The following is a 15,982-nucleotide window of genomic DNA, read 5'->3' as shown; positions in this document are numbered from 1 at the left end:
CTGTAAAAGCTCATTCATTCCAGAGGAGCTAAAATCAGCATTTCTGTCAGCAGAAAATCAAAAACCCTCACGTGGGACTGTGGTACCATCACAACCCCATTTATCCTTTCTGCAACAAAGACAGAAGATCCGTAGGAAAGGGTGGCTGGAAGGGTGGAGCCTAACATTTCTATTTCCTGTCCTTGTGAGGAGACAATCAGAGGAGCAGGGATGCTTTACCTTGGCTAAGGCATCGTAGGCAAGACCAAGGATCCCGTGCCATTTAACCCCTGGCAGGAAGAAGTTCTCTGACTCCAGGATGGTGGCAATGTTGATGGTGTAGCTGCCGTAGAGTCCCTTGGGCATGGTGATGACATCTGTGCCCAGCACTCCTGTCCAGCTGCCTTGGCTGTACTTCACTGTCACCTCAACCCCTTGAGATCTGTATGTGCTCGACCTTTGAAAGGAAAGGACACACTGAGGCACCACTCTTCATTTACTGTGCAAGACAGCAGAATATATTCGAGCTCAATTGTGCCCAGAGAGAGGGGGGGAAAAAAAAAAGTAAATTAAGTATGAAAAATATGTATTCGTACTGCTTGTAAAATCAGGAAGAAGCAGAAATTAAAAAAAAAAAAACAAACAAAATTCAAGGTCTTATTTTTATCCAGAAGCCATCAATAACTCAAATCTTCACAATGTGTTTTCTTTATAAAATAAATAATCTAAGGTATCATGTCACCTAGGGCAGTGTCCCTGACTCAGACTGCTCCACAGGAGCAACACTCTTTTAACTGGAGAAGGAATTCAGTAAATGCCACTAGAAAATGGAAAGCTGCTGAATTCAAATCTAAAATTGAAATGCCAAGCTAACTGAATAGCTGTAGACTAATTCCTCATTAATATTCCTAAAAGATCAGTTTTGAGTAAATTGGAATATTATTGTGAGCATTAGCAGTAAGACAGAGGTTTCCTAAATCTGCAGTTTGGCCTATCTGTGAGGAAGTAAGTAGAATTTAATATTATTAACAAATGATTTACTGACTTGGAGGAGGAAAGGAACAAAATTTTTCTAGATCAGGGAAGCAATGGCAAAGTAGCAGTGGAGTATGGTAAGCAAAGGAAGGAACTGAATCCTGTTTAAAAAAGGCTTAACAAAAACATTAGCAAAATCTTCAGTAGATTTTTCATTTTAAAGATGTCTAATCCATACCTATTGTAATAATATCCCACCCACATCTCTACTGAGGAGCTACAAAAGTTCTAGACCCCCACAATTTACTCTGGGTCCTCTCCTTGGCACACAGCTTCCCCTTTTGGAGAGGCAGATGACCACACTCAGTTCATCTCAAGAGACTTTTCATAGCTTTTTGGAAAGTAAATTAAAGGGGGAAAAAAAACCCCATAAAATAAATTTATAACAGCATCTTTACATGTGTGTAGAGCGATAGAAAGTGCAAGGGTTTATCAGGTGCAGATACTTTGATCAATCCTGCTTTAATCTAGCAGACACATGAAGTGGCTCCACAGGCCTTTGTGCCTGAGCTCACCAGCATGAATTTGGGGTGATTTTTGTTATTGTGAGGAACAAACTTCAGATGGCAACGTGGACAAATGCTGTAATTCAAACACTTTCTCCTGAGGGACACTTTGGCCATATGGACCATGGAACTGACTCTTCCTCACTGAGGAAGGGAAGGGGGCAGGCTCTAACCCTAAGCGGCTCTTGACACTCCCAAGGCCTAGCCCTTCAAGGGTTAACATCTAAATCAGCAGAAATACATGAGATAATATTTCAAAATGCAGGGGATTCCAGAGACACTGTTATTACCTGCATCTGATCACTTCCACTGCTCCTGTGTAATTCTGCATTTGTATGACACACAAAGGAACATCTCTGCTCAGGCAGGGTCTTCAGAACACCTCAGTGCCACTGGCAGTACATTTTATAAATCAAAATAGAGTCTGAATAATTAGCAGCATGAGGGAAACTGGGGGGCAGGAAATGAAAGGGGAAATACAGGGTTCTTCATGTAGAAAAGTGTCTGGCTGAGCAGCAGAAGAGGAAATATCTGAAATCAGAGAGAAAATTGAGCGCTGGGAGAATAAAGCGAAGCAAATCTGCAAATACAAGCAGTGCATGACTAGAACAGCAGCAGCACCCAGCTCCTCTTCCAGAAGCAGGAAGAGCCTGATGGATTGAGCTGTGGACCGGGACACAGAAAGACTGGATTCATTTTCCAGCACAGCTGGTGACCTTTCCTGGGGAAATGCAAGGCAAGTCCCTTCCTCACCATTTGTGCCTCGGCTTCCCCACCTGTAGAAATGGATATGAAGACACTCATCTCATTTGTAAAGTTCACAGATGTCATATTGAAGAAAGACTTTATTACTTCCTTCAAGGAGCAAAACTGGTAACGTGGGAAGGGATCTTGCAGTAAATTATATTCTGTTCTGCAAAACCACTTCCTGCCCCCTCTTGCAGGTGATTAGCCACTCTGGTTTTTTTTCACCTTTCCACCTCGCTGATCTAAAGGAAGAAAACTCTGGAGGTCAAAACTAGAGACTTGTTGTAATTCATGGGCCGAGTGTTTTAAAACAAACACACACAGCAGAGAAAAGAAAATTACAAACAAGCTGCTTTGGCTGCGATGAGAAAAGAAAAAATTCACCTCTTCCAGCAGGACAAAGTGTATCTTAGCCAGAGGCAAGGAATAAGGGCTCCTAGATCATGGTGCTGTAGTAACCCTAGTCCCTTCTCCCTCTCCTTCCCATTCCTATCTTCTCCCCACAGCAGCCACCAGAAACTTGGTCCTCAAACCTCAAACAGATCTCAAGCCCCAGCTGAGCAAACCAGCAATGGGGTAACTTTCTCTTGCAGAGCTAATCCTCATTACCAGCCCACAGCACCCAAGGGAACACAACCAAAATCTCATTTCTCATGTCACCATCCCTTTGCAGCAAGCTCAAAGTGGCAACAGCAAATCCACCACATGCAGGGAGCCCTGTAACACCGGCCTCGCCAAACAACTTTAAGACAAAGCAAATGTGAAAATACAGCAGAAATTATTGATTCCTAACCAAGAAAGTCTCATCTAAGCTGCAGGGCTTCCACAAAAAAGTTTATAATTCACCCCGAACCACAACCTGTCCAGTACACACAACCAACCTCGCAGGATCACACTGCAAAAGCAGCGATTTCTTTTGTTTGGTGCTATATAACTTATTGTATTACCTCAATTTATGGCCTGTATTTCTATTACCTCCATATCTCTTGGAAAGATCAACTCCTGAGCAGCTTGCTTTTGAACCTTCAGATGGTGAGGCAGTAGTACTTTTTATTTATTTACTGAAATAAAACTGAATACTGCTCCTGAATACTGAAAGCCCTGAGCAAGTCAGATTTACATACTGCTGCAGAGCCATCACTGATCACTTGGGTTCAAGTGTAAAAATTTCTTTATATGTCTGTTTAAGTAGCTCTTTCATCATAAGTAGAGTACTCAACAAAACTACCTGTTATTTTGAACAGCACGAGAAACAAACACCGTGATTTCTTTTCAGTTCAGGACAAATCAGGTCGTTTTGCAAAACCTCATAGATCGTGGTGACTTACAGAGCATGATTATCACAGCAAAGTCAGAACTTTTCACAGCAAAGGTTTGTCAGAGCCACTCAAAAGCCCAGGTTGTGAAAGAGTGCGTGGTAACAGCTTTACTCGCTCTGCACAAAAAGAGCCAGATAATTAAACAGCAGGATTGTATCACATAGATTATATGATACACAACATCATTTAACAAGTTAGTTCTGGAGTTGCTCCAGGAGGGCTCTTACAGAAAAACACACTCCCTGGGTCCTTTGAAACAAAGATAATGCCTTTCCCGTGCACCCCCCTCAATTTCAATCCAAAAAGAATCATGCATTCAATTTCTGATTTTGATCATATGAATAAAATTAAATTAAGAGTGTGGCATCAGGAAATTAAGACCCATCACTCTCTCCAACACAACATGAATATTCTAATGAGCACACATCTATAACTCATAACCCATTAATTTAACAAATTGCTAATCTTTCTTTCCCCTTGTTTTCAACTTGCAGTTTAAGACGTCGGAAGCACTCCACGGCAATATAGGGAAAAACTGCAGGAGTGATTACCAGATGAGAGATAACCCCTTTATCTAATCTTAAGTGTTCCTCCTAGGAAGGAAGAAAAGTGCCCATAGGTCGTTTTTCTCATTTACACGTGGGCAAAGGTCGCTCTTGGGTAATTTTACAGATCCAGCTGATGTGATATCAATGCCCCTGTTTACCATTCCTGCAAAATCATGACAACCCAGTGCGCTGCTTTGGGCTGGGGACAGAGTTAATTTTCTTCACAGTAGCTAGCACAGGCTGTGTTCTGGGCTTGTGCTGAAAACAGACTTGAAGCACAGAGATGTTTTTGTCATTGCTGGGCAGCTCTTGCACAGAGCTGAGGCCTTTTTTCCCCTCTCAGCCCACCCTGCTACCGCCAGGCGTGGTGTGCACGAGGATTTGGGAGGGGACACAGCCAGGACAGCTGACCCCAGGGATATCCCCAGGGATATCCCACACCACGGTGCCATGCTCAGCATATACAGCTGGGGGAAGCAGGGGGAAATGTTTGGGGTTATGGTGGAGGGGTGAGTGAGTGGCTGTGTGGGGCTGAGCTGCCATCGGGGTTTAAACCACAGTGCCAGGGAAGGTGTTCTGACTGCTGGGAAAAGTCTGTCTTAAGGCCAGTCTCAAAAAGAGACCAGCACCCGAGGAAGCAGAGGTGACTGGGCTTCACCTCCAGTCAGGAAAAGTCTCAAATAAAACCTCCTGGAATCTGTTTCCAAGCAGGTGAAGGACAGTCGTGCAGGCACAGACACTCTAGGAGGGATTTCACAGGCACATCACACCTGACCAATCTCACTGCCTCCTGCAGCACAGCTGGATGCACAGATGAAGAGGACAGTGCCTGTGGCACATCTTGGCTTCAGTCAGGCTTCAGACACCGCCTCCCATGGCATTCCCATTTGGAAGCTGAGGATGTGGGGCTGAACAAACCATCCCTGGTGTGGGCTGAAGATGAGCTGCACCCCTGGCTCCAAAACAGCCACGGCCTTGTGACAAGCACAGAGCCCCAGGGGTTGTGAGTGGAGGAAAAACTGTCCCAGAGCCTGGAGAAAAGGAGGCTCAGGAGAGACTTTCTCACTCTTGACAAGTCCCTGGCAGGAAGGTGCAGCCAGGTGAGAGTCACTCTCTTCTCCCATGCAACAGCAACAGGATGAGAGGACACAGCATCAAGCTGTGCTAAGAGGGGCTCAGGCTGGACACCAGGAGGAATTTCATCATGGGAAGGCTTGTTAAACATTGGAACAGGCTGCCCAGGGAGGTGGTGGAGGTGTCCAAGGAAGGCCTGGGTGTTCTCTGGGCTGGTGACAAGGTGGGGAGTGGTCACAGCTTGGACTCAATGGTCTTGGAGGTTTTTCCCAACCTAAATAATTCCGTGGTTCTGTGAAGGTCTTCATCAAGAGCCTGTGTGAAGGACAGACTGCACACTCAGATTTGCAGATTTGATCAGCACTGAAGGGAGCAGCTGACATGCTGACTGTCACAGCCATGAGTCACATTTTTTGAGGTTCAGGTTGGACAACAGGGAATATTTCTTCCTCAGGAGACTGTGGCATGGCACTGGAACACTCTGCCTGGACAAAGTATGGATTCTCCATCCTCGGGGGTGCACAGGACTTGGCTGGCCTCAGCCATGGCTCACCTGCTCTGGTGACAGCCCCAGCTCATTTGGGATGTGTGACACACAGAGCTTTCCTGCAACCAACATTTTTTGAGTATCTACCTGATTTCACTGGGGCCAGGATCCCTCCAATTTATTTATTTAAGTGTAGTTACAATATTTAAAATGGAAGAAGCATGGTGTACCCAGGAGTCTGCTAATGTTTGTATTCTGAGCACGCTGCAGGGCTCCAGGAGTGCAACCCAAACCAGAAACTCTTGCTGCAATTGCTCTGGACTGTAATGACTTGATTTTGAGTAATTTCACAAAGCACCCTTAACTAACTCTTCAGGGCCTGCACTTCAAGGTTTCATTATTAGCCTTATATCAAAGTTCTCAAAACACAGCATCCACGGAGAACACCGATCAGAGGCTGTAACCTTCACATGATTTCAGTCTGTCTTTCTCCACACACAAGCTCTGCTGTTGCTGTTTCTAATGAGAGAGGCCTTGTCCTTCCAGCCTCAATAACATCAATTAAGAGACAAGGGAGAAAGAATGCTTGTGCTTTTAATTCTTGCAATTAAGTTTTCTCTAGCCACTGCCTATGGAAGGGGATAGCTGGCAGGCAGGGAAAAGCCTGCAGTAGTGCAGAAATAGCTACCAAGTGCAAATTCCCGATTTTCCAGACCTGCATCATATCAGCATGATGTGAAATACCTCCATTAACATCTAAAGATAAGACAGGAGGTGAGGCTACTCTAGTAAGCAGCATGGAAATAACAGATTTCCCTCCATCCCCAGTGCATCTGATTGGAAAAAAAGTGTAAAACCCCATGTTAAAACACAGATGAGGTAGTGAGAAAGGTGATACTCTCCAGTTTCCCAGCACTCTTAGCATTTTTATCCATATGCTTCAGCTAAAGATAGACACTGCATTTTGGAGAATTTTACCTGAAATAATTGAAACTAGAGAAAGGCAGAAAGGAAGGAAGAAAAAGAGCAAGCGTGATTCAGACAGACAAAGCTGAGCTGTGATTAATGTCAGCTTATGCTAAACACAAAAAATTGAGTGCATAACAAACACCAGAACCACCAAGTTGTATTTTATGAATAACCAGATTCATCAGGGTCTGTCCAGATCCCTGACTGATTGAGGCCTGTGGCCAAACTGAACAACAAATTAGGTTTTGACTAAGTAATTTTGCTTCTGGATGAAATGTCAAGTAACTGATACAATTACCGGCTTTTAATTTTTTGTTTTCAAACAAAGGCAAGGCAGATTGAAACTTTTAATTCCTTGCAAGTCTATTCAGGTAAGAAATTGGCTGAAATTGGTGTGATTTTGCAAACAATTTTTACCCTGTAATCAGCTTCTCTTTTCTCCAGTTCTAATTAGCGCTGCTGATGTTCACTCAGAGCTCAGCTGTGTGGGGCTGCTCACGGTGTCAGGTAGGATTTTGCCAAAATTCCCACCAGCAACCAACATCCCACTCCCATGGGATGTCACAGGAGCCCCAGGAGCTGCCTTATCATCCTGTCTTGCATGGAGGAGCCAGGAATCAAGAGACCCCCCCTAATTTCCACCATGGGTGCAGAACAGGTACTTACAGCTCAGGATTGAAGTAGGATGTGACATCAGCATCAGGCACACCTGCTACAGCAAAATTGCTGCTCCCAGTGTCAACCAGAATATTTAACTGCCAAAAAGAAAAAAAAAAAGAGAGAGAAAAGACAGGAGAGGTGATTTGCATATCCAATTAAACAAATGAACAACAACAACAACAAAAAAAAAAATCACAGCTTTTGTCTAAACTGCCTCCAGTTTTAAAATCATGGTGAGCACTGCTCTGAGTAATAAATTTAGTGTCACTTTTGGGGAGATTGCTGCTGCAGCCCATCCAAAACAGCTGATCATGCTGAAATGAGTTAAAATAGTCCTGTTCCTGGAAGGGGGAAAACCCGCCAAGCCCACATTTGCACAGCAGATGAATTCCTGATCATCTCAAATTCCTTTTTGGCCTAAGCCCACATTTGCACAGCAGATGAATTCCTGATCATCTCAAATTTCTTTCGGCCCAACCCATGAGTGTTGGCAACCTGTCCAGGACACAGACTGAATTATGGACTGCTTAGAGCCCTGTTTGTCTTAGAGCTCGTGAGATCTCACGGTAGGGGCTGAGTGCAGCTCTGGACAGAAATAAGCAGAAGCACACAGCTGCCTGGTGGATTGGAAAACACAGGAGCCATGCCCAGCTCATCCTGAGCAGCTTCCACAGCCTTTACCACCTTTAAAAATGAGGATTAGCACCGCCATTGAAAGGTGGTCTAAGAGGGGGCCACTTGTTTGGTTAATTGGGAGGGTGATTTAGGCTGAAAATTTTCACATGGACAAAACAAGACCTGTCCTTTCCCCATCTAGCTCAGGTAACCAGGCTGGTGCATCACAGCTGAAGGAAACTGCAGCCACATGCAGGATCACTTCTTTCAGTGGCACCTGGAAACTCCATCAGGTACAGGGCCATTAAATGGTAAATTTAAGTCAGTCAGAGATTCTGCTGCTACCAAAAGTCATGGTCACACTTCTCCCCTGCTCTTGGCTGGATGCTTCCCAGGCCTCTCTGGCAAAGCCACAGGGCTGGGATGTAAATCAGATCAGGTTCCTCACCCCCAGATACCAAGAAAAAATTGCAATCTGCCATATCAGACAGCTACTCAAATGGGTATTTAGGAGTGGAAACCAGAAAAGGCTGATTCCCTCTTTTGGTGACAACACAGTCTCAAACTGGCTTAAAACACCTGTTCCCCAGAAAAATATTAAAGAATTAAGAATTTTCCTGCAGGAGGGAGCGAGACATGAAGATCTGGTTGCCCATGGCTTAAAGCCAGCTCAAACCAGCCCCTTTGGTAGTCCCCATCACTCCTTAAGATGTGATGTGGCTTGGGATCTACAAAGGGAAGGGGATGTGGGGAGGCCAAGAGAGAACCTGATCAGGGAAACAAGCTTGGTGTTGATAAAGGAAGTGGAGAAGAAGGGCTGAGCTCAGAAATGAATGTAAACACAAAGGAGGATAAAGCATTTGAAAAATATGTGCTGAATCCTTCTCTAATAAGACTGAGCATAGACCAAAAGTGTGAGTCAATGTTTAAAAACATCTTTAGTTTGCTCATAGAGGAGGAGGGAGGTGATGGTTACCCTCCTTTCACCCTTTTAATATAGTATGGGACTGAGGAACTCTGAAATTTAAACAAGAATACAAAACCAACCAGCAATTTCTGAGAATCTCTTCTGAACTGGAGGCACACTCTGTCATTGGTATTCCCAGCCCTAATCTTGCAGAAATTTTAAGACTAAAAAGAAACAAACCAACAACCTTAGCCAAGTGCCTCGCTGCATCCCAGATTTTAGATTAAGCAAAGACAATACATTAAAATTTATTTTGTAACCACATGAGCTAGACAGAGACATCTAAGAACAAAAGGACATCCACAAGTTCACTTGGCTCCAGGAGCTGAGGCTTTAAAAGAAAATAAGAACCTCTGAGGCACTGCAATAAAAATCCAAAGTTTGCTACATACTTCATTTCAATGATAGCAAAAGCCTAACATTTTTTCAACTACCTAGCAAAGTACAAACTATTCACTTCTCCCCCTTCTCTGGCATAGAAATCATATTAAAAATAAACAACAAAGAGATGTGCATCTATCAGGACCGACAAAATTTGCCTCAAAGGGGTGCTGCAGGGCTTGAATTAATTAGCCTTTCAGGCAGCCTGTGATGTTTGAGCAATGGGCACTATAGATCAGCATAAATACATGTAGGTGTTGCCTTAGCCTCTGTGATATGCATGGCACCATACACGGAGGAGGAAAAAAAAACCAAACCAAAAATCACTAAATATGACACACACGAAAGGTATTTTACCCCCGCACCTTAAATACAATGTTATCATCACTGAACCCACAAACCATCGAGGGAAAGGGCAAATTTACTACCCACAGGACGGAGCAAATCAAGATTTCCAGGAGAAAACAGATAATTCCCCAGAAAGAAGGAGGGAAAGCACAAAGCTGGCTGACCATGCGAGCTCCAGCCCACTCGGCCACGGCAGCGCTCACATGACAGATGCCATTGATGCTGACATTCTCCATCCACATCTCTGTGCATAATGAGATGCAGGGGCAGACACTGATTTATTGTAGTGCTCACAATAGCTCCAGTGATCAGCAGCTCATTTTGGGGTGGGTATAACTTACTGAGTTCCCTTTCTCTCCCGGCTACCCTTCGGCTCTGAATTTTCCTCAGTGCCCTCGCGTCTCATTAAGAGCCACTTTGATGGTGTCTCCACTGCTCCACTCCACGCTGCCCAGCAGGCTCCCAGAGCTGGGACAGCTTTGGGAAAGCTCTGGAGAGTCCCAAGGTGGCCACTGAAGGAGCCATGGACCAGGGCTGTCCATCCTTACCCAGCCATGGAGAGCAGCCCTGCTGAGAAGGACCTGGGGATGAACTGGTGGGTCAGAGGTTGGACCTGCCCTTGGAAATGTCACCTTGCAGCCCAGAAAGGCAAATGTGTCCTTGGCTGCATCCAGAGCAGCGTGGACAGAGGTGAGGGGTTTGTCCCTGTGCCCTGCTCAGGTGAGACCCCACCTGCAGAGCTGCCCCAGCCCTGGGCCCAGCCCAGGGAGCAGCTGGAGCTGCTGGAGAGAGCCCAGAGGAGGCTCCAGGATGAGCAGAGGGATGGAGCAGCTCTGCTGGCAGCAAAGGCTGGCCCAGCTGCCATTGTTCAGCCTGGCCAGGAGAAGCTTTGGGCTGAGCTCAGGGTGGCCTTGCAGGGCCTGAAGGAGCCCCAGGAAAGCTGGAGAGAGACAATTGCCAAGGGATGCAGGGCCAGGAGCCAGGGAATGGCTTCAAACTGACAAAGTGTGTTTAGATCAGATATTAGCATTAAAACGAATGAAAAACCACTTTCCTTTTGCTTTTGGAAGAAGCAAAGACTTTTTTTTTTTATTTTTTAGTGGTTTGGTTTTTTGGGGTTTTTTTTCATGCTTTCCAAGTACAATTTCAGACCTACACAACAGAAACTGAGAGCAAATGCACAAAATTGTTTCTTTGCCCTGAAGGTCACCTTAACCAGAGCTGTGGGACATGAAATCTGCACCTAGAAAAGTACCTGGAGATTATTTTGCTGTCTGCATTTCCTATATGCAAATGGTGTTGTTATTATTAACAGGAGGCTCATAAAGATCCCTATTTTACCTTAAGCAAGGCAGGAACATCCACCTCTGCCATGAGAAACTCACAGAGGGAATCTGACACTATCTACATGCCATTAATTTGTGGTTATAAAAAGAAACTAATCCAAACGTGTTTACTCAAAGTCACGAACACTGAAAGCCAAAGCCTCAGAGGTTGTGCATTTTACACTTTTTCTACTCTGAAGGGGTAGAGACACTAAAAAAATCCCCAGTCCTAATGATTTCTTTCAACTGGAAGTCAAACACTTTGTCAATACTTCAAGGATCCCTTAAACTTTCCAGTCCTTGGTTCAGGACCAGCATGAAATAGCACTTACTGTGTTCCACTCAGCTTCAATAATTTACCTTACCACTATGTCTTTAATATTTTTAAACCTTCCATTGCTAAACATTGTTGTATTTTGCTATCAGGAATAAATCAAAAAATGCCTGTTGATGTGTTATCTTTTTCCCACTCAGCAAAGCTTTGGCTGTCTGTGGTTCAGGCACCTGCCCTGGTACAGCAGGTGATGTCAGTGTGACACATCCACACTAGACTGGTTGTTATTCATGCCTCATTTAACTGCCTGGCATAAAACAATTTGCAGTTACCCACCACACATTCAGAAAGTGAATTCCTTTACATTTTCGAGGGAAAGTGAGAGCAGCAATCATTCTTTTTTTTTTTTTTTTTTTTTTTTGTTTCTCGTATCCCTTAGCTGGGACAGAAGTTGTCTCTTTCCTGCCCTGCTCAGGCTTTGTAGAAGTTTCTCTTCCCTATTTGAGGTTGGGAGGTTTTGGTAGCTTCCAGAAAATTATACAAAACAAATCCCACAGGCTGAAAGTGCCAAATGGATTTCTTTGAAGCAGGTGTCTGCATGATTTGGAACCCAGAGCCTTTTCCAGGTGTGCAATCCTAGTGCTTGCCTGCAAACCTGTCACACTGAACTAGGGATATTCTTCTTCATCCCCACAAAAAGATTGGTCCACAGAAAAATCCACTGCATTTGTTTTTTTCCAAGTTCACAGGTCTGAACAATCCTTTTGGGTCAAGCAATAAAGTTCCACCACTGGACAGGGTAACTTTCTACAACTACTTGAAAGGAGTGAGTTGGTGTCAGTCTTTTCTCACAGATAACAAGTGGCAGGATGAGAGGGAATGGCCTCAAGCTGCACCAGGGTAGGTTTAGGCTGGATATTAGGGAAAAATTTTCCTTGGAAATTGTTGCAAAGCACTTGACCAGGGAAGTGGAAAAGTCATCATCCCAAGAACTGTTAAAAAACCATGTGGATATGGCATTTGAGAATGTAGTTTATTGGTGAACATGGTGGTGGTGCTGGCTTGATGGTTGGACTTGATCTGAAAGGTTTTTCCCAGCTTTAACTATTCCATGATTCTGTAAAGAAACCAGACTGCAAAAATGTATTGGGCTCTTGAATCCTGCTTCAGCTGAAGCACAGGGAGTGGGGGGAGAAAGGAAAAGGATTTGCACATAGGGCCATAAATGCAGTAAAGAATCTCATTCAGCCTTACATTTACTCTGGGGTTCAGTCAAAACTGAATAATGAGAGTTGATAGTTTCCTTCACAAGGCAGCAGAGCAAAGAAGCTGCTTTGTAAGAATTCATAGAGTCACAGAATGGTTTGGGTTGGAAAGGACCACAAAGCCCATCCAGTGCCAGCCCTGCCATGGCAGGGACACCTCCCACTGTCCCAGCTGCTCCCAATGTCCAACCTGGCCTTGGGCACTGCCAGGGATCCAGGGGCAGCCCCAGCTGCTCTGGAAATTCCATCCCAGCCCCTGCCCACCCTGCCAGGGAACAATTTTTTTCTAATATCTAATATAAACCTACTCTCTTTTAGCAATGATATCTCTTTTCATGATGGAAACTACAAGCATCATGCCTCCTCTGGGATTTTAACTCGACCCAAGGGCGCCCCTTCCTCTTCCCTTTTCTCTTGTCCTCAGTGAAGAACACAACCATTCCACACCAGTAACATTCATGTGCCACTCAAAATCTCATCCTGCTGTGCTTTCATGGTTTCTCCCAAAGCACCCACTTAAAATAGGGATTGTAATTCTACTCTGCTTGCTGGAGCATGTCACACAGTGAACTATGACAAAGTGAAAAAGTTTTTATCCCCATGCAGAGACCAGAAATAGGAATCATCCCATTACCTGCTCAGGAGCTGTTACCACACAGCATCTTCTACAATGTAGATGCAGAAGTCCACCCCATCTCACCCCTGAGCTTGTACCATCTCTTAATTCTCTTCCTTATTTTGTCCCACACATAATAAACCCTCCAGAAAATAATCTGCTAGACAGTGCTTAAAAAAAAATAAATTAAAAAAATAAAAATAAAAATAAAAATAAAAATAAAAATAAAAATAAAAATAAAAATAAAAATAAAAAAAATAAAAATAGGAGGTTCAAGGAAGTGCTGCTTCTTGTTAGGGATTAGCATCTAGAAATCATTTGGGTAACAGCTCTTCTTTTTCAAACTGGTTAATAGATAGGAAAATTAGTTGGCAATTTAAATGCTGCCTCATTTAACACAATGATTCCTAATTACATTATCAGCCCATCTGGCAAGAATTGCTTACAACCATCACACAGAAAAGAAAACACCACTAGCTATATGCTGTGTTTGCCCACAGTTATTACGTGTTATTATTGGCACTGACTGTCAGTCAGGTTACTTCAGCAATTTGTTTCTACAAATTTGTAATGTTACAGTATACAGTGGCTTTTTAAGCACATACTGTATGTTTTTTTCCTCCCCTGTGTTACTTAGAGTTAGCATTTGCAGCCCACTTTCTAATAAAAAAAAAAGTATCAGAAGGCTAGGCTTTAATATAGATTCTTCATCTGTTCCTCTGGAGGTGCAGAAATAAAAGCAATTTAAAAGATGAGTTAAGAGAAAGTTTAGGAAGCAATTCTAGATGCAGAGGACTGCAAAGTCAGACATAAACCTGAAAAGCCTCCCCAGAGACAGATTCCTGCTTGCAGAGTAAGATGTACTTTGTTTAAAAGGTGAGACTAAAAAAAAAACATGTAAATTTGTTGGGCTGGCACACTGCCCCTGGACTTTGGGGACAGGATGGACTCTCCCATTTCTCACTGCTCACAAGCAGTCCCTGCACTGGAGGAACCCCCCAGCCCAAGGCCAGATGAGCAGCTGGGATGGAATCACACTTCACCTTGGAGGAGGAAGAGGAGGAGGAAGGCAAACCCACATTTTTCACCAAGTCCAGCAGGAGTATTTCCAGTGCTGCCCTGAGTCAGGTCACCTCAGCAGAGAATCCAGACCTATCTGCTGCTGCCTCCAAAAAAAACCCTCCCGTGCTCACAAGAAGGGTTCACCCATGCAGCCAGGATAAGAGAGGCATTGTGAGGAAAGGAAAAAAAAAGGAAAAAAAAAAAGAATGAGATTAATTTTCTAATGATGTTTGTTCAGCAGGTGGTGCCCACATTTTGCTGCAGCTCTGGAGATGCAAAGGAAGGTGATTTATTGCCGCACGAAAACGTGGGCAAACCAGAAGGTCAAGTTTATCACCAAAGATAATTCCTGCTTTCACAACAGCAGAAGTTTGTCACAAACTGTGCTGTCTTTGTAGTCTGGGGAGTTAACAGGAGAAGAAGTGGCAGACCAAGCTCTCCAGAGAGTGTTTGGCCTTTGCTGCCATTCCCCTCGCTCCATTCCCAGATGGTGCCAGAACCTGGGATTTACATTCACTCCCTTCACATTCACTCCCTTCACATTCACTCCCTTCACATTCACTCTCTTCCCCAGCCACGTAAAACATTTATTCCCAAACACTCTCACACCCTCACTGGGCCCAGCAGAAGACCAAGAGTATTTCCCCTCAATCTCTCCATGGTCTGCACTGCTAGACTGGGAGGAATATTTCTTTTTTCCTGCCTGAAAAGCAATAATCTCTTTCTTTACCAGAAGATTACAAAGTGCTATCTGGATTAGCCAATCTCTCCGTGTTTAAGAGCACTGCCTGCTTCTGTAGTGGAGATTTGTATAAAAAACACAAATGCTAAAATGACAGATTGCTCTGAAGTATAAACTTGCTAAACTAAATTGTGAGTTGAAATATGAGCATCTGACTGTGGGACTGATGAATAGTCATTTTGAAGAAAAATATTACAGGAAGTGCTTTATATATATTATCATTTTGACAATAAGGGAAGGCTATTATGGTTTAAAGACAAAAAAAATAGTCAGCCAATCAATCCTGGTAACAAAACAAAATATCTATTCTTCATTTCTACGCTCTCCTTCCTGCCAATGCCCTCGGTTCCCCAAACATTAGCATTCTTTCTGCACATGCCATCTCATGTGCTATCTTATTTTTCAGGCTGAAATTTATTTGCTGTGTCTAGATTTATCATACAACACATCCATCCTATTCATGCTACATGAACATGCTTTGCTGTTGAACATGAGCCATTACTTGCTTATCTTAGAGCTGTGTGAATCGTAGCAATTTTGTCTCACTGCCTTTTCAGAAAAGATTAACCTTTTTCCCCTGTTTTTTATTTTTTCCCTCCCTCAGATATGAGTCTCACACCCTGTAGCAGACAAAACCAGGTGTGTGAAGCAGCTCTGTAGTTCACATAAACCAGCTGCAGCTGAAGTCATGCTCTGCTCTAAGCACTGGGTTTTAAGGAAAAACTGGACTAATTAGAGAGTAACAACAATAATCTAGAGGTCTAGAAAGAAACCACCTGTTGACAGGCTTTAAATGGCTCAAGAAGACGAAGGAAAAGTGTGATAGGGGGTGCCACAGAGACCCCCAGGGAGCCAAACCTTTCAGAAGGAAGGGGCTGCATGGAAACCAAGAGGTGCCTTCATCAGCCTTCCCCAGGGTAGCCACCAACACTTAACCACAAGGAGAGTTAGCAGAAATCCTCCCAAATCTGAGTGAGGAAAATCTCTTTATTTGCTGTACTTGTACCACACATGTTCCTGAATGGAAAGGTAATGAGTGCCTAGATAAATGGGGGATTAAAAA

The 15,982-nt window shown here is 43.9% G+C and overlaps 1 protein-coding gene across 1 annotated transcript in view; it reads right to left on the bottom strand.

The window, feature by feature from the left end:
- Positions 1-15,982, bottom strand: part of BACE2 (beta-secretase 2) — a 52,673-nt gene that overhangs the window by 21,686 nt on the left and 15,005 nt on the right. Inside the window, exons 2-3 of the mRNA XM_086883997.1 lie at positions 7,331-7,419; positions 220-436 (exon numbers count right to left, since the gene is read on the bottom strand). Of these exons, the coding sequence (XP_086740123.1) occupies positions 220-436; positions 7,331-7,419 (306 nt within the window). The remainder of the gene's footprint in view (positions 1-219; positions 437-7,330; positions 7,420-15,982) is intronic.

Source organism: Cyanistes caeruleus, chromosome 3 (genome assembly GCF_971803275.1).
Source record: "Cyanistes caeruleus chromosome 3, bCyaCae1.hap1.1, whole genome shotgun sequence".
NCBI classification, from domain to species: Eukaryota; Metazoa; Chordata; class Aves; order Passeriformes; family Paridae; genus Cyanistes; species Cyanistes caeruleus.
Note: the sequence above shows the minus strand (reverse complement) of the source record. Positions and strands in the feature narration are given on the sequence as shown.